Here is a 19,263-nt window from a genome sequence, read left to right as displayed (position 1 = left end):
AAGGCAAATTAATATATATTCGAGAGTCGATGACGTCTGTATCGCAACCATCAATGCTCAGCGGAAATGGCGTTGCTGCTAATCTAAAAGTCGCGAGGTGGATGTCGGCCTCGGCGGGCACAATTCGATAGAAGCAAAATACAAAGCGCCCGTGTGACGTGTGATATCCGCGTGCTCTAAATAGCCCTTCTTGTTATAAATTATCTCTCGAACCATGCTACGCACCCATATTAGCCTGTGTATCGCCCTTGAAAGGTAAAAGCACAAAAGCAGCATAATTTCGAACGATTCTTTAAGAACAAAAAAAAAAAAGAGCGGATGAGAGGAGTGTAGCGCTTACAGTGTTGCTTTCGGCGCGTTTTTTCATCATTGCTGCAGTTGCATCTTTGTAGAAAGCAAAAGCATTCTTGTTGAAGCGGCATTTGCGGAAAGTTTCACCTAACCTCTGAAAAAGTACTGAAAAATGTGCCAAATGCACAGGATTAGTACATATACTACATACAGTAGTACTTAGTAACAGTTGTGCAGTTTCTAAAAGTGCAGAGCAAAGAATTTTAAGCGCTGACCTATCTTGGGTAAAAAAACAACATATTGTTTATCACCGACCAGCTGAGTCAAGTGGAACGTTTTTCTCGGCGATATACAGGAAGTCCTAGGACCTAAACAATCTCTTTGTAAAGTTAACTTGCGTTTGCAAATTATAATCAGTTTACATCCTTCTTTTTATATTACATTTCTCTAAGCAGTAGAATGTGACCAGAAATATTTGAAAATCATCTATGATAGAATTTCGCTTCGCATGTGATCTGTCCTGTTCTGCCTTGCTATCAGTGAAATAATTAAAGACAGCCATTTTCTTCTCGTACCGGACGCCGCAACAAAGTACAGTCTAAGTAAGCGGAATACTTTCAGCGGTGTAAAACTGAACTCCGGAAAGAACAGGTTTGATTTTATTGCTTGTTATGCACTACTGCAGCAGGGGTGGAATATTGACCTACAGTTGTAAAGAGAGGGTTGAAACGTTGCAGTCAAGCATTCACAACTGCTTAGTTTTCGTATACAAACGAGTTTGGCACGTCACTTCTATTTTCGAATCTCCCGCTATCATCTTATCCACACTCGCCCTCTTAAAGATTCAATGCCCGGCGTCGTGAAATCGCGATATGCCCTTTTAAAGCCGTGTACTCATTCCTAATTGGAGCTTGCATGTACAAATAGATCTCGGTTGCTGGCGTCATTGTGGCCAAACTGTGTGAAGAAAAAGATGAAGCGAGTGTCCGATTTCAAAACAGCGTGGAATAATTCTAGCTTCTCATTTTCGAATAACGTTTGTGAAAGAAATGTAAAGATAATCATCTGAAACATTTTGAGGACATTCATGCTCTGTTCTTTCGGTTATGACGCAGCTGCTGAATATATATAGATCCCGCCTTCAAGTCACTTTGCGGATCCTCGTTGACATACGTGTACTTTGCTTATTGCTTAATCGCCAATTTATTAATTTGTGCCTTTTAATTTCACACATACTCGTCTCCCACATATATAGCATACAGCCATCAGGCAGCTCACCATATAGATGCCGACCGTAATGTAAAGCGCCGCTTTAATCATGCCATTCAAACGCGCCTTCGTGCACTATAAAAAAATTGCACTGTTTCCGGGTCTATAACTCATACACTGCAGAAGGGGTGTATTGATGTACTGATGAACCAGCACTGCACAAATTTAAAGTGTGCATCAGTATTTCAATGTACCCTTTTCGGGAGTTTTCTGGAGGGTGCGAGTCATAGACACGAAAAACACCTCTAAGGGTGCGATTGTTTTACAGTGGGGCAAGGGGTAGTTCCTGACTCGGGATGCTAACCGATAGGGTCCTATTCCAGTCTCACTTTTCTAGCTCGAACTAGCTATCCGAGCGGGAGGTGCCATATCATGCAGTCTCGTTACTCCGCACAACCTACCGATCAATCAGCGTCTGGCCATGTCACCTGCAGGAGGGAGGCTTGTGATTTCCCTCTCTTAGCGCCTGCAATGCCGACACAATGCAGATTTTCTGCTGACGAAGATTTAACAATGTCGAGTTAAAAACTGGTGTACTGCACCGAGGCACCGAGCTGGTTCAATATCTTCAATTTTCACTGTCCTAGATTTACAGCAAACCAAACATAAAAGACAACTGTTGTTATTTGGCGCCATACGTCTCAAGTTTCGCAGTGCTAAAACATTTTGAAATTAGCATTTACTAGGACGGATGAGTTATTTCGTAATATGGGCAAGAAATGGCCAACTACACTACTATGTTACCCGATAAAGCAATGGTGGAAACATCCTGACCTGAGAGAACAATCGGTACAGTTATAGGCGTAAAGAAAGCGTGTCTTGCGCTCCGGACAAAGGCCTCTTCTTCGGCAGACTTCGGTGCAAACTGGGCTCCGAAGGAACACCTTGCGACGGCCTCAAAGGCGAAATAACCATAGTAGCTATGAAGAAGAGAAAAAAAGCGAGAGCAAAGAATAGATCGAGACATGGTCTGACATCTAGCACAATAATGATTCCGTGTGTGCAGTCATTTACTTCATTCTATGAGCTTTACAGGCATCGAACGCGGCACTTTATATTTTAAACATAGAAAGAAGCAACACGAGACAATCTTAATGACAGGAATGGTGCATCCTTGCACTATGTCTTGAAACAAGTGGTGTGGTACTTGTTGATAAATCTGTAGATATTGCGATAATTTGGCGCATGCTCAAAATTTTATTGCTGAGCAGAGTATTCGGGCAGGTTAGATGGTGAAATTCGTTGATTTGCAAAACTGTGAGAATAAGAGAGGACAGCGGAAACACACTGAGTACTCTCTCTCTCTCTGCGTTTGTGTGTGCGTGTGTGTTTGTGTGTCCGCTGTCCATTGTTATTTGCGCGGTTTTGAATATAGACGTAAAATTTTACTGGTTGATTTCTTAAACACAGGATCTGTTAGATGGTATAGGGTACGTCGAGAACTTATTTCTTGACTTTCTTGCCCGTCCAAGAGGGTAATTCTTAGTTTGTGTGCTTTTCTTCAGCGAGAATGATATTCTCGAAAACAGCGAGAATATCATTCTTGGGATCTAAACAGCCTTCACGTGCTTTTTGAAGAGTAAGTATTCTCTGCAGCTAACATTGTACTCTTTCCTCTCTCTCTCCTCACTAGCCGCCCGAGAGGCCGACGAAAGAACTGTATTGTGAAGGCTACCTCGACGTAGGTTTGCCCAATGACCGCCTTAGCAGCCATAGGGGGGTGAGTTTCTGGGGTTTTAATTTAACGGCCAACGCATACGCAGCGGTGGAAAAATACTGAATTATCTTACAAGCACATATAAGAGGTTAAAAGGTAAGTAATGAGCCTAGTATTTGTATATTAAGATATACTAAGGTTGTAACAGGTAGTAACAATGTTTGTCAAAAGAGAAAACGGGGAAACCACAACCTCTATAAGCGGCTTGTGGTCCTGTCTAATGACATGCTTACTTATTAGGAGACAGTCGTAACATACCGCCTTACGTGAAAGGCCAGAGGTCACACATAAAATCATCCCCATGCAGTACCAGACTGTCTTGCGGGGTCTTAAAGAAAGCCTTGCGTGTCCTAGTCGGCAGCCTGTCCTGAGCGCAAACCAAAGGTCGCGAGTTGGAAGCGTGCCTAGGGCGTAAAGTTTTCTTTCAGCGAAGTCAGCTAGCTCACAAAGGTAGAAATATTCAGATATGGGGCAAATATTACTCCGCATGTTTATTGTATTACTCATGTTTTAATCACTTTCATTTAATGCGGGACGTCATCACCTTGAACGTGAGCAGGAAGTGGTGTTTGAAATTTCCTAACGAATCTAGGCCTTCTTTCCAAGCATGCAGTGAAAGTCTCGACTACCGCATTGGCTATAAAGAGTCAGCAAATGGTTTGGTTTACGGGGTGTAACATCCTAAAGCGACTCACGCTATGAGGAGCGCCGCAGTGAGGAGTTCTGGAAACTTCCGGAAACGTACCTTCCCTGTCCCAAGCAAGTGTTCTCACTATACTATCGCCGCCGCCGATCATGCCTCATGAAAAACTGCAACACACTATCGCGCTGTGCCATGAAAATCGTCGTCTTAATGAAATTACATCTGCGCCGCTCCCTTCATCTAACCTAATTGAATGCGCCTTACACATACGCCATTTGGCTGAGTGCGGCTGAGGTTGGGCAGCGTAGTTTCAGGCGAATACATTAGGCGACATGACAGAACTAGCAATGCTTCCACGTTATTGCACTTAACAAGATGGTTTTCCTGCGACACGATACCCTTCGCTAACGCTTAATGCAACAATATCACGAGATTTGGATATTTTCTAAAAGTAGAGTAGTTACCCCATTGTGTCGGTGTCCTCTGACCTCTTGGCTGCTTCTTTCAGGCGCTCTGACAAGTTCACAGCACACATGTCCACGGTCTCTTGCATCTGAAGGTAGATTCAGGAATTTTCAACATTCAGCCACCCCGTTAGAAGGTGGAGCACGCCGGTGAACATGGCAAAGCTCTGTCGTGTCTCTTTAGGAGCTCGTGCTTAGAACCGCAGATCATATTTATTAGAAACTTTTGTTTTGTCACATTTATCCAGGTAAAAAAAAAGCAATATATTTTGTGATTTCCTGGCGGCGTCACTATTTTGGCACATCCGCTGCATAGGCGGCTCCGCATTGCGGTCAGGGCGGGCAGCTGTCACCCCTTGTTACCGGCACATCAAAACGGCGCCGCTTTCGCTTTTGATCGCGGCGTATTGCTATATATGGCTAGTTTAAGGTAAAGAAAAAATTGGGAGTGGCTTAGCTTGGTTAAATTGCGAAAGCAATAGCTATTGGCTGCGCCTAGGTTCAGCTGGTGGTGTAGCTGGTTGTGGTGCTTGTGGTTATGCTTATTGTTATGCAGCGATTCACTCTGGCCACGGCAGATGGTTCAACTATTGTTTATTACGGGGTGCTACCTGGTTATTCTATGTATAACTAGCAGCGAGGCAAGGAGTGCCGTGGCTGCAAAGATATATACTTGATTGTGTGTGAGGTTAAGGCAGAATTTACAACTGCCGCTCCGGCACCGGCTGCAACGGCATTCTTTACGCCAGCAGAAATGAAAGCATCCCTGGAGACTGCGTCGGTTCCATCTGCCTCTAGGCCACCTCCTGTAGTATCCAACGTTGCACCCCCGACGGTAGCTGCGGCTGCAGCTCTATATTTCTTGTTAGCTTTAGGAGCATGTGGCACAACTGCAGCTCAGCCCGGCCGTAGATCAACGTTGGGCTTAACTCTTGGTGTGTAAGGGCGTACCCGAACCGGCGCCCCAAACGTCGTTCTAAACGGTCTCACAACAGTCTCAGGGATGACATCACTCCGGCTGTAGTGCTCCTTTACGGAGGGAGCGGGAGTTAGGCCGCGGCTGGTAGCTACCGCCTCGCGAGTTGACGGCACGAGTTGGGGCCCCTGTTTTTGCGCAGCTGTGCTTGGTGACGCGCCAAAGGTTACGCTAAAGGTCAATGATAGCGACCGCCTTGCTACGCGAAGGGCTGAAAAGTGAAAGTAGTATTGCTTTCGCAATAAAAGCAATGCAGCAAGGACAACGAGACCAAGCATATGGGAATGCTCAGTAGGGAACCTTCAATTACACATTCCATTTTAGTGCGGTTTCTTTCGTGCATATGCGACGACTGCGGTTTTACGCAGGAACGCTTATTCAGTTCAAAATAAACGCTTTTACATCACGCATACAAGTCAGCTACTTGGAATAGAAGACTAGTACCCTTCGAGATTTGATAGGAAACATAGTGCCTACTTGTAGAAAAGAGAACACATTTTACTTATTTGCTCCAGCATGTCATATCCCCATAAACAGCCACGTTTCAAAGTAGTCATTTGGGGGTTAGTTGGTTGTCTGCTCCTAAAACAATTTCATTAAGAGCGAAATGACAGGACAAGAGAACAAGGCGGCCACGAATACAGGCGCACTCGCACCTATTGATTTAAGCCAGAAGGACGCTCACTAGCCTGCACATATACAACTACACTAGGCATTGGTGTCTCAGCGTGATTATCGGAATAATTAAGGGTGAAAGAAATCCTATCTCACTTTTATTATAAAGAGCTACTGAACTGTCACAGAGGATGGTTGCCCTCCTCTTCTTGATGGGAGGCGCTTTAAAAGTTTCACGAGCGTCTGTTGCTTACTTCTTCTGAGGACTATCACCTCACAGAAGCGTGGTTTAAGATCAGTATATGCCAGGCAGTACTACACACAAGAAACGCCTCTTGCTTTTATGGCAGCCAGAGATTTTTATCGGAAATAAGACGACAGCTCAGCGCTTTTATTCTTCTTCTTCGTGTCTTGTTCTGCCCCCTTGGGCCCATTGCAATCACTATAATGAATTCGCAACGTAGCACTTGTAGAGGTGACAGTGGACGGTTGCCGAAACTTACCAGTAATAGCGGGGGAAATATCCTCCTTACCTTGCATATGCAATACAAGCGAGATCATCCAGCTATTAGCCTACTTGCACTAAAGTGTGACTGATGGCAGCGGAAAATATCGACAAGAGACCCCAAGTGTCAAATGGCGAATGTCTGCTTAAGGGGAACCGCCTGGCGATGTGCATGTCAGGCTAACTCCATTTGAATTCGCGTTATCACTCATAAGAAACACATTACTAACAGGCAGTGCCGATAGAATTAAAATGCGCTTTCGCTTCTTACTTCGCAGGCTTGATACGTGTTGATCATTTTCCAGCTGCCCTGTTTTATCTCGGACTCCTACTTTCTTCTCGTGCGAAGCGGAGCACTCTGAACCTATTTTGCGTCAATTCGGAGCACACAGGAGAGAAACAGAAAGTTGTCTTCGTGTGCTCGAACTTAAAAGTGCAACCGCGTCATTACTCGATGTATTCGTGTGATTGGGAGTACATAACCCGCAAAGCAACTCGCCGCAAAGCACACACCGCGACCATTCGCTGCCGCCTCCTTGTGTCAGTATGGCGGATGGGCGGCACGGAGTTGGGGTGCGATGAGAACAGCCTGCCGGAGGCGAATGACTTTGCCAAAATTGGGTCAGCATCAAGGAGCAAATACAAAAAAAAAAAACATTTTCAAACCTGGTTTCTGATATAACTGTCCACCTAGAATGTTTTGCCTTTGTGAAGTGTGATAAGTACAGTGGTGAGCAGCCTTGTCTAGAGCTGGCCGACGGTGTTCTGCGGAGAAAGTCAGCGCCATCTGACGTTACGCTTTTGGTTTGAGTTATGCGTCCCGTGTGCATGCGCGGCCAAAATGAAGCAGTGCCTGCTCGTGGGTTCTCGGCTTCGTTTCCATTCAGTGATTGCGCTTGATGCCGCCAAGTGCACGCTTAATGATATGTAACAGCGGCCTGAAAACCAATGCGTTTCACGCGAATCACAAATCGGCCAGGCAAGTGCAATGTGATATCGGGTGATCGCTCGATTCAAAAGCAATTGCAAGTGATAGCGGATTGTCACCCGTTTCAAACAAACACCATAGCAAAGAGTGCGAGAATTGGGTCTAGTTGGCATTTTGGTGTCTGTTTTCGTCCTGTCCGTATAAGGTTACGACCTTGCAACATGCGTTGCAGGCGCCTCGTTTGATGGCGTGTTTTTGGGCCGGGTGATCAGCTATAAAGGACACAGCATTTGGCATCCTTACAGATATAGGAACTTGAATTTCTCCGCGATAAAGTACAGGGGCGGTGAGTGGTGCGTATGCAGGAACGCGCATTAATCCGCTATCAGGCGCGCTTGCTTGCCTGGCCGTCTCGTTATACTCGAGAAACACGATGTCATCACGACGCTCTGGCGACCGTCACAACCTCACAAATTAGGGTGCCGCGATGCGGAGAGCGGACGCGCATCGAGGCACTCTATTAAAAGTGCAGGCAATGCGTCCTTAGCGGCAAGAGAGGTACTTGCAAGGCGGGGGCTGGATAAGGAAGTGATAAGCAGGCATCCTTCTGATTTGCCGCGCATGCGCCCGGGACGCATAGCTCAAACCCACAGCTTAATGTTATTTGTCGCTGACAAGGCTGCTCACGACTGTACATTCCACAAGAGGTTGTACGAAACGTCACTATACAAAAGCGGCACGTATTAAAAGTGCCGCAAACTTGCCATGGCAGCTGTCTGAATACGAGGCTGGTGTGCAGCTCATAGAAAAACGTACAAGCAAATGGTTCCCATTATTTTCTCTTTTTCACAGAGTACTCATGGAGGCGGCCGTTTGTTAAGAATTGTGTGTTGTCAGACAAGTTGCCATTCGTGCAAAATTTGCTGACTAATATATTTGTGTGATATTAGACAGCCATTCCTCAATGACAGTGAAATATGATGCCCCTGCTGCAACCGGCTCCGGTGTCCGCAAGCCTTGTGTACTTCCGGGATTGTGATGTTGGTCATCTGCTACTGCACGCTTCGGTTGCAAGAGGCAAATAGCTTGGCCTCGGACTACTTCTAGGGCTCTTTCGATAGCCCGGACGTGGCTCTGGCTCCCAGATGAGCACCGCAGCCTGCCACTGCTGGGCGTAAGGGAAATGCAATTCAAGAAGAGAGGGATATTGAGGGCAAGTACACAGAATATAAAGTTGTAGCATATTGTTACCGTGTTCAAATTACCGTTTATTGTGCTTCCAGACAAGAAAAAAGTGATGGTGACGGCAAACGGCCCCGCGACTAATAAGAACCTAAATATTCAAATATTTCATAAATTCCTACGCAGAACAATGCTACATGCTCGTTAATATTATAAATACGCGCACATTCAAAGCATTTAGCTGCATTGAGGGGCTGCGTGCACATTAATAATCCTAACCTCAGAGCTTGCATGTTAGCTAACAGACAACTCATTCTTATTTATTTGAATAAAATTTACCATAATCACGAGATAGTCATCCATATGTATGCTGTAGCAAGTGTTGCAAGAATGGTTTTGGCGATGCGTGAGCGAGCATACTTCAACACCCAAGTAACGTGAAAAGAAAAAAAAAAATGCTTAGTGCTCGTTAACCTGAAGCGATATAGCTTTTATTCAGAGCAAGTAGCCAGCGTATTCTATAGTCGTGGTCTGTGGCTTTCAGTCACAGCTCATTTACTGCGTCTCTCCGAGAAGTTTAGGGGTGACTATAAAAGAGTTGCCGTAGTTTCTTGAAGGAGGAATTCTCAACACAAGTCGGATGGTGCACTATCTCGATTCTTTGCACTGCTTATCTGGATAGGCCACTGACTGCCTCAGGACTCAATGACCTAGTATTGTTTAATTTTTAAGTATCAGTTTAATGAATATCAAGTGAGTAGTTAACCAATCACTTTAACATATCAGGCGAAACGCGATCAAGTGCCTTGTCGCATCCAGCTCCAACAGCGCCACTCAGCTCGCGAAACCGTAACAGCATTCTAGCTATGGATGAAGGAGACAACATAGGAGAGGCCCTTGCCATTCCCAATGCATTGGAGAAAGTGTGGCGGAAGAGACGTCAAAATTTAGGGTTAGCCAAGTTGGGCCATTAGCAACGGCGACACTGTTGCTATGAAAACTCGGGCCACTAGCAACAGCGTTGCTAAGGGCCCTGATTTATTTATAGGAAGGGAAAGGCGCGGACACCGCAACCGCGCCGTAAGGGAAGGGAGGAAGATGGGAGTGAAAATGGAAAGAGAGAAAGAGGAGCCGTAGTGGAGGGGTATGGAGTAATTTCGACCACCTGGGGATCTTTAACGTGCGCTGACATCGCACAGCACACGGACGCCTCTTCGTTCCGCTCCCATCGAAATGCAGCCGCCGAAGTCGAGTTCGAACCCGGGTACTCCGGCACAGTAGTCGGGCGTCTTACCACTGCACCACCCCGGCGGGGCGCTAAGGGCCCTAGGTACGTGAGCGTCGCGGAGAAAGAGAATGCGGAGGGTAAAGGAGAAGGAGAGACGTTGCAGCGTCCGGTCGCGGTGCGGCCGCGCCGGCTTTAACAAAATGACGTAAGGTAATCTCCTTAGCGTCTGCAAAATTACGGGGAAATCATCGACCATTATAAATTGGGACGTAGACTGGTACCCCCGCCAGATGTTAGACTAAATAATAGAGAAGCTGTCGCGTGGAGGCGGCTACAAACTAATACGTTCATGAACCCGATCCGGGCGTTTCACGCGCTACCAGACTTTAGGGACAATGATCTCTGCAAACACTGTGGGGCGAGAGGGACCCTCGACCACATAATTTGGGAGTGCCCACAATCTCCAGGGATAGGGCAAAATATTACAAGTAGAGAAGCCTGGGATACCCTGCTGCGAGCGCGGACCCTGCGATCCAGCACCGCACCGTCCATCTGGCGGAAGAGGTCGCAAGAAGCCAAGGGCTATCTGCAAGCCTCTAATCCGCGGGCGCACGACTCCCCGTTTCCGATGGAATTAAAAGTTGTACAACCAACCAACCTCTTTCCTTCCTCCATGATTCTACCACATGGCGTGCAACGAAAATATTCGTGAATATTGTGCAGCCATCTATGCCTAAGTATAATTGGCTTTAAGTATATATTTTTTTGGAGCGAAATGGTTCACTACGATAGTCGGAACCGAGCTTCGCGTGAGTCGGTGTTCAGATTTGCCAGTTCTGCGCATGCGCGAAACCGAGTGACGTATGCCACCACTGAGTGACGTCACAGCCAAGGCCAGCCACGCAGCTCCTTAAGAGCTGTGCGACTCCTCCTCAGACACACAAAAAAATTAGTCTCCATCCTGGAATCAAACCTCCAATTCCTTGAATCCCAAGCACAAAAAGAACACTGCCACCGCCGTACCTAGCACTCACCAAGGCCGAAGCTGTGGCATTGCGACAACTGCAGACTCACACATATACAAATGTGTACCACAAACATTTGTTCTTCTCCACCCGCTACCCAGAAAAGGGCCCCACCTGCCAATAACACCAACCTACACTATATCATTCTGTTTGAGCCTGCCCGAAGCCAACCGGCGGCATCTCACCTATAACTCACTCCACCCTCTCCTCTTGGGAAGATGCCTTGTCCCGCACGGAGCTGACCGAACAACGCCGGCTAATCGAGCGGGCCGAGAGAATTGCTGTGGCCAATGGACTTATGGACTGACATGGTTGGTTGGTTGGTTGGTTCACAGGAAGGGAAAGGCGCAGTATCTGTCACACTTGCAGGACTGACATGCATTTACTCCTTTCCGAGACCGTTTCATTAGCCCCAACCCGCAAGACCAGCGACAGCTGTTCTGGCGGGCCTGCAGGATTGAGGCGGCACATGCTGCCCTGGACTGAGGGCTCCACTCAGGAAGATAAGGAAATTAGAATAAAGTTTTTCCTCCTCCTCGTCCTCCTCCTCCTCCCAGCCGAGCGCTTTACCGCTGCGCCACTCACCGGGTCGTGAAATGCTCTTCATAATTCCGCTTGTCTACCGTGAGGATGATAGAGGGATTCAGCGAGTGACAGATTAGGGTGACGTCAAGGATGTGGCGTCACCCATCTGCTGTCAGCTATGAGGACCAAGAGGAAACGAGTGCGTTCCGATGCCGCCAGGAGGCGCTTCTTGCCTTCCGCGGGTTGCATAATGCTAGTAATGTAGAAACAAAAATTCAATAAATAGAATGATGGTATAGGTAACCATTCTAAAACAATAACATATAGGGAGAAAATGAGCATGATAGCTACTGCTACCACCCCGTTTCAAAGGGGATGCTCCTATATTCCATCCATCCATCGAGTGACAGATGATGCGCCTTACCTTTCCTGTAAAGGAATTATGGGGCGCCGGGGAACTTAGACGCGCTCGAGATGGAAGCCAAGGAGAGTTTGGCTGCTGGCGAATGGCGCAGAAGACTGGAGAAATAAACCTTCTGATCCCGAGGTAGTCGCTGCTTTTTACTCCTGATATCCAGGCCACGGTGTAATCCAGGCCTAGCAGCGCTGACACCTTTCATTTTTTTGTCGCGCAAGATGCACGGGATGCGCAAAGTGATAACTGGTTCACAGCAAAGAAAAGGTGCAGTATCTGTCACTTGTTTTAATGGACGTCAGATACTGCACATTTCCCTTGGTTGGTTGGTTGGTTGGTTTGTGGGGTTTAACGTCCCAAAGCAACTCAGGCTATGAGAGACGCCGTAGTGGAGGACTCCGGAAATTTCGACCACCTGGGGTTCTTTAACGTACACTGACATCGCACAGCACACGGGCGCCTTGCTTTTCGCCTCCATCGAAAAGCGGCCGCCGAGGCCGGGATTCGATCCCGCGTCCTTGGGAACAGTAATCGAGCGCCGTAACCACAGCGCCACCCCGGCGGGGTTATTCTGTGAACCATTATTATTCATGTTGAAAGAAAAGCAGGACGAGTAATTAAGAGATTTGGTTATCCTTTTGAATTGTTTCCACAATTTAACGATCTCTAACTGGCTCAACTGTATATCTATTGTACGCTGCATGGAATTCAGCTTTGTACGAACAATACAAAACAACAACACACTGCAGTTACTTTATCGGAAATGTTGCTGGCTGCAGCAGTAAATGAGAACTTTCTAAAGCCATTGAACAATTAAAGGAAAGTAATCGATTGATACCGCATTACTTTCAGTTAGATTTTAATAGCGTCGAAATAAATTTACTCGGTCTGCAATAAACGAGTGCAGCCTGCTTGATACTGTGTGAGGCGTAGTATATATTCAAGAACAGTTCTATTTTTGTATTTTGAAGCTCTCTAAGTGTCCGCACGTAAAGAAGAATTAGAAACATACTCATTCTCTCTCTCTCTCTCTCACACACACACACAAACACGCACGCACCCCCCCCCCCACACACACACACACATGATGTTTTTACCTTCATTTTGAATGGTGTATGATTGTCTCTTCAGCCTGCCAGGCGATCGGACGCCGCCTCATGAATCTCGATGCATACGTGTGCGTGTTAAATGAAACACGCACCCCGCCGGGGTGGCGCAGTGGTTACGGCGCTCGACTACTGTTCCAAGGACGCGGGATCGAATCCCGGCCTCGGCGGCAGTTTTTCGATGGAGGCGAGAAGCATGGCGCCCGTGTGCTGTGCAATGTCAGTGCACGTTAAAGAACCCCAGGTGGTTGTAATTTCCGGAGTCCTCCACTACGGCGTCTCTCATAGCCTGAGTTGCTTTGGGACGTTAAACCCCTCAAACCAAACCAAATGAAACACGCTGTTTGCGTTCCGTGCAACGCCTTTGCATTATATTTTATACACCGATACTAAGCATCAGCAATAATTGGTTTAGTGGAAAGGATAGCGCAGTATCTGCCGCACGGTTTGCTGTGGGCACCTGAACTGCGCCGAAAGGGAAGTGGGGAAGGTGGGAGTGAAAGCGGAAATATAGAGAAAGGGGCCGTAGTGGACGGCTGCGAAGTAAATTTGGCCAATAGGTGATCATTAACGGGCACTGGTATCGCAGAGCACACGGACGCCTCTCTGATGGAGGAGAGTTGGTTGCTTCTGGCCCTACGGGGCTGGGACTGGTAGGTCACTGCCGCTTGCGGGGGGGCTAGCCTGTAACCACATTTTTATCTGTTGTACGCCATCATTGTACCCGCTACCTTTTCAATGGTGGGCGACGGCTGTTGCGACGCGTGTCTTTCTCCTGCTTTTCTTTTTCTTTCTTCTCTATTTTCTCTTCTGTCCGCACGAGGCAGCGGAGGTGACTCAGCTACTGAGCCAGCAACAGGCCCGTGCATTTTCTTTTATGTCTCCCTACAGTTGCAATTTCAACGACAACGGACGCCTCCCTGTTTCGCCTTCTATGAAACGCATCGAATCCAGGGTTCGTACCCTGGTAATCCTGCCCAGCAGTCGGGAATCTGAACCACTGAGCAACCGTGGCGGGGCATTGCCATCAGCAAACATTGGCTTTTCATTCTAAACATTTTGGCACCTTTGAAGGCTTCTTTTCGCAGGGTTTCAATTCAATATTTGCACACACTGGATTAGCCTCTACAAGCATTGGTTTTTCTTTCGCAGCATTTTAACACCTTGGACCCAATTTGTTCTCTTTTTCATTTTTTTCAACTATTTATTCGATCGAAATACACTCTAAATTTTTAACTCGCATATTATTGAGCATTGACTTTTTATTCTGAGCACGTTGTCACCTCTGAAACCATCGTTTTCCATTTTTAATAATTCAAATTATTACAGTGATTTAACTCGTCATCGCCTGTCATGCGGCAGCTATCAACCGCTATAAACACAAAGTATCACGTTATGATTATTTTACGCAGCCGCCAATTATTGCCGCCTTGTAATGCCGACAGCCACTACTACGACTCCGACAGCGGGATTTTCGGGGCAACCAGGTGAAAAAGCTACCCCATAATGTACAAGCCACACTGTAGGAAGGACAGTATCATAACGTGTGAACGCCTTCCGCACCCACTCGGGGTTGCGCAATGCTTAGATGCTAGTGTATTACGCGTTTTATGTTTGCGCGCTGTAACCGTTATACCACTCAGTCGTCAAAAATGCAATGCACTATTTGAACACAAACACAAAGTTTTCATTACAGAGTCATAAAATCACACACTGCACTACTATATTTTTGATACAAGAGACAACGGGGTTGCTTCGTGACGCGGTAAACCACAGATTTCAAATACAGGCGTATGCAGTCCAGTGTCTGTTCAATGAAACAAAGCACGAATTTCTGATATGACAAAAATGAAAACCTGGTACAATCTTCCCAGATGATACACCAGTGGCCTGCCGGAATTCTATGCTCCCAGCAGTGAACACGGACTAGCAAACAGACTCGAACTAAATCAATGTCCGAATAGTCTCAAGACATACAAACGTTTAAAGTATGCGCACTCCGCCTAGAACGCGCATGTTACTGTTGATTAGCGATGTTCCCCACTTGGATGCGACAGATAATTTACCATGCGGAGGGCCACTCCTGAGTAATACGTAAGTGGCGCGTTGACCACCGCCTTAGAAAGGCATCCTCACCACGAGCAATAAATAAGCTGTGCGTTGTTACGACCGTGCATTATCCGCACTTGCGCGCTCTATTGTTCGCCTGTGGGCATGGATAAGTGTTGTGGATATGTGGTGATGGTCCAATGGCTCTAAGTGAGCCTGTTTCCAGGAATCCTGTTTTGTAAGCCTGTTTTGCTTTGTGGACACCCTGCAAATGCCAAATTGACCCTGTCAAGAGAACGTCTGGAAAAACACAAAGAAACGTCCCCCTGCGGGAAATGCAGGAAGTGCTTTCTTTCTTTTGTTCACCCTTCCAGTCGAGAAGCCCTATCGTCCAGTGAGGAATGCCTCCTATCCCAAGGAGACGACAGAGTGACATGTCCGCTGACCTGCAGGACAAGAAAGGAGCATGACGCATACAGCCATTAAGTGATTTCCCAGGAATGCAGGAAAGATTTGCAATTGTCGAAAACGGACAATGCTGGGAGCGTATGCGGCGCCCACGTGCACTTGGGTTTCTGAGAAGTAAATCCACTTGCCGGAACCAGCTGCCTATCGATTCTTGGCTGAAGAATAGAAATGTACCTCCTCGCCGTTCCCAAGCTTTTCCCGCCAACAAGTGACCAGGCTCAACGAAACAATGCCGGGCCAGTCAGTGCTTCAGACCATCAGTGCAGTGATGTGTTCAATTGGATGCCGATATCTGAGGGGCGTGCCCTGGATTTGGTTGGTCAGCATCTTCAGAGAGGGGCTGGACATAGGGGGTTTTAAGGACGCTGCAGAGCACGAAATGTCGCTCTGGGCCCTGGGTAAACGGCTCATCCAGTCGCTTCTCGCTATGAACTCTTAACGCTTGCCATTTTGCCGATGTACCCTTCTTTTTCTTGTAAATATTCTTGTAAATAATCTTGTAAATAAGTTTTCTCAAAGTGCCATTAAACCTGCTTGTACATATTTCACCAACTTCGAAGATTCAGTCCTTCTTCAACCCCGAGTCTCTGCACGCTACCAAGTGAAGGCCGGGTCGACTTAGTCCCAGCGCCTCGACAACTGGTGACCAGCGTTGGGATCTGGATCTACAAGCCACAACATCTGATGACTGGAGGTGGGATCTGGATCTACAAGCTACAACATCTGGTGATTCGAGGTGGATCAGGATCTACAAGCCACAACATCTGGTGATCGGAGGTGGCATCTCAAGTAACAAGCAGGCGCAACAATCGGCCAACAAGAGAGCAGCTCGGAACATCGATCGCATGTGTGGGTGAGTGCTTGGCTTTTCTTCTGACGTGGACCAGGTTCTAGAACAGGGTTAGATTTTAGAACTGGTAAAAAGAGTGTGGAAACGCCTTTAGGTTTGGTAGTTTGCACAGTTGTTTTGGAAGTAGCCGACACTCGGAGCGATCATGGACCTACAAAAGCTGCAGAAACCGGAACTGTTGCAATTGTGTGAGGAATTGGGAATTGATACAAGTGGTTTGGCACGAAAACCTTTGATTATAAAGGCAATCACAGATTTGGGAGCCGATGATGAGGAGCTCAGTGAAGCATGGAACCTCATCGCCCAAAAAAGGAGGAGCAGCTCAGACAGCAGAAAGAGCGGGAAAAAGAGGAAAAGAGGCGTGAGCGTGAACTTGAGAGGGAAAAAGAGGAAAGGGAGCGCGAACGTCAGAGGGAAAAAGAGGAAAGGGAGCGTGAACTTGAGAGGGAAAAAGAGGAAAGGGAGCACGAACGTGAGAAGCTTGAAAGAGAAGAAAAAAAGCTGGACCAAGAAATTGAGCTCCGGAAATTAGAACTAGAGTTGAGCAAGAGGTCGGGCGATTGTCCCCAGCTAGCGGTACCTCGTCTCAACAAGGAGGCAGATTTCAAGATGTCAAAGTACATGCAGCCATATGTGATATCAGGGGATATCGGTCTGTATCTGGCTAACTTTGAGCGAACTTGCGAAAAACTGTCCTTCCAGCGAGACACGTGGTCTCAGAGATTATTGACGGTTCTGCCCAGCGAGGCAGCGGAGGTTGTCGCGCGGCTAAGCAAGGAGGACGCGGACAACTACGAGAAGGTCAAAGCTTGCCTTCTGAGAAAGTATAGGCTTAGCGCCGAGGCGTTCAGACAACGTTTTCGGAACGCTACTAAGTCCAGGGACGAGAGTTACCCTGAATTCCTGTACAATTTAAGAGTTAATTTGGGCGAGTGGCTAAAGAGCACTGATTCCTACAGTGATAGGGACGCTGTAGTCGAGCGAATTCTTTTGGAGCAGTTTTATAACTGCCTCCCAGAAAAAGAAAGAAATTGGTTACAGGACCGAGGCGACATTAAGTCGGCAACTGAAGCTGCTGAACTCATTGAGGAGTATGCTTCGCGCCGACAATTCAGCAACCCAGCAGTGGATAGGCCTCGCAATCCCAAGTTGAGTAACCGTCAGAAAAGGCACTTTGCTAGATTTGCAAACGAAGAAAGGAAGGCTTCTTCAGGCAAACGCCCTAGAAAGGACGGCAGTGAGAAAAGTGGGGAAGTGACCAACGCGCAGAACACAAAGAATAAGTTTGAGGCTAGGAAGCCGCTCACATGCTTTAGGTGTAATGAGCAGGGTCACATTGCCGTCAACTGCCGGAAAGAAAAGATTGCTTTCTCGTATGTCAGGGACTGCGATGAAAATATGCAGCTTTTAGAACCCTACCTGCATGACCTAGTAGTCAACGGGAAGCCTTGCAAGGTACTGCGCGATTCGGCCGCAACGATGGATGTTGTCCATCCGGCGTATGTGTCGCCTTCCGACTATACCGGACAGTGTGCATGGATCCGCCAGGTAGTGGAGGAACAGAGTGTGTGCTTGCCAATCGCGAACGTGGTCATCGAGGGCCCTTTCGGCAAGTTAACAACCGAGGCTGCCGTTTCAGGAAAGCTTCCTAAAAGCTATCCGTATTTGTTTTCCAACAAATCGGACATGCTACTGCGAAAGAGGGGCATCCTGTTCGGAGACAGAGTTGTGCAAGCCTTAACACGTTCAAAGGCGCGAGAACTAGCTACACTGCTCATACCAGAAAATTCCACAGCGGAGGAAACGGCAGTTAAAACAGTGGTCGATGTGGAAGATAGCGGGTCAGAAAACTTTGAGAGCGAGGCATTTCAGATAAGTCAACATGAAAGTGAGCTTGATAAGACACTGAATGAGGACGTTTTTGAGAGTAACCTCTTGCCGCCAGTGTCTAGTAATCTCACGAGACTTTTAAGTGGAACCCGAGAGGACTTCGCTATAGAGCAAGCCGTGGTAAATCTAACTTTAAACCTTCCCGAGGAGATGGGGGACAACTTGATTTGCCTCAGCGGAAAAGGAAGCAACGCTCAGGAGCTTCTCAAAAAGACGGAGCAGAGAGGAGAACTAAAGAAATCCCAGCTGTCCGATCTGGGCGAAATAATAACAGAGTTTGAGGCCTGTTTCGTGGACAGGCCAGGCAGGACTGATTTGACTGAGCACGATATTGAGCTGACTTCAGACGTGCCAGTGCGATCAAGGTGCTACCGATTCTCTCCAAGGCAAAGAGAAATTCTGGGTAGGGAAGTAACTCGCATGCTGGAATTAGGAGTAATAAAACCCTCGGAAAGCGATTATGCTTCGCCTATGATCTTAGTAGAAGCTCCAGGTAAAGACCCTAGGCCTGTGGTAGACTACCGAAAGCTAAATTCTCTCACCAGGGATCAAGTGTATCCTATTCCGAATATTGAGGAGAGAGTAGAACAGGTCAGTAGAGCGGCATATGTGACTACGCTGGACCTTACTCGAGGATACTGGCAAGTACCGCTCACTGAACGCGCCAGCAGATACGCGGCTTTCGTCACTCCGACGGGCAGCTACCAGCCGACAATGATGAGTTTCGGGCTCAAAAATGCTCCATTTTGTTTTTCCCGACTCATAGATAGGGTTTTAAAGGGGTGTGAAACATTCGCGGTGCCTTATTTAGATGACATTGCGGTTTTTTCCGACTCATGGGCGGACCATATGGTACATCTAAGAGCTGTACTGAGCCTTTTGCGTCAAGCTGGACTAACCGTAAAGGCCGAGAAATGTTGCCTGGCAAGGGCGACCGTGGACTACTTGGGTCACAATGTAGGTCAAGGTTTCAGGAAACCCAGCGAGATTAAGATTTCTGCGGTAGCAGACTACCCGCGGCCGAGCACGAAGACGGAAATTCGGGCATACTTGGGTCTGACGGGATACTACAATCACTACATCCCTAACTATTCAGCTTTGGCTAGCCCTCTGACCG

The 19,263-nt window shown here is 47.3% G+C and overlaps 1 protein-coding gene across 1 annotated transcript in view; it reads right to left on the bottom strand.

Annotated features, from left to right (window-relative positions):
- The window catches only part of LOC146200615 (cytochrome P450 3A41-like), a 91,117-nt gene that overhangs the window by 23,337 nt on the left and 48,517 nt on the right, over nucleotides 1-19,263 (bottom strand). Inside the window, exons 6-8 of the mRNA XM_084592409.1 lie at nucleotides 4,385-4,473; nucleotides 2,335-2,480; nucleotides 341-456 (exon numbers count right to left, since the gene is read on the bottom strand). Coding sequence (XP_084448535.1) covers nucleotides 341-456; nucleotides 2,335-2,480; nucleotides 4,385-4,473 — 351 coding nt within the window. The remainder of the gene's footprint in view (nucleotides 1-340; nucleotides 457-2,334; nucleotides 2,481-4,384; nucleotides 4,474-19,263) is intronic.

Source organism: Amblyomma maculatum, chromosome 2 (assembly GCF_055883805.1).
Source record: "Amblyomma maculatum isolate TAMU_Amacu chromosome 2, ASM5588380v1, whole genome shotgun sequence".
Classification (NCBI taxonomy): Eukaryota; Metazoa; Arthropoda; class Arachnida; order Ixodida; family Ixodidae; genus Amblyomma; species Amblyomma maculatum.
This window is presented reverse-complemented; position numbering and strand designations above follow the sequence as displayed.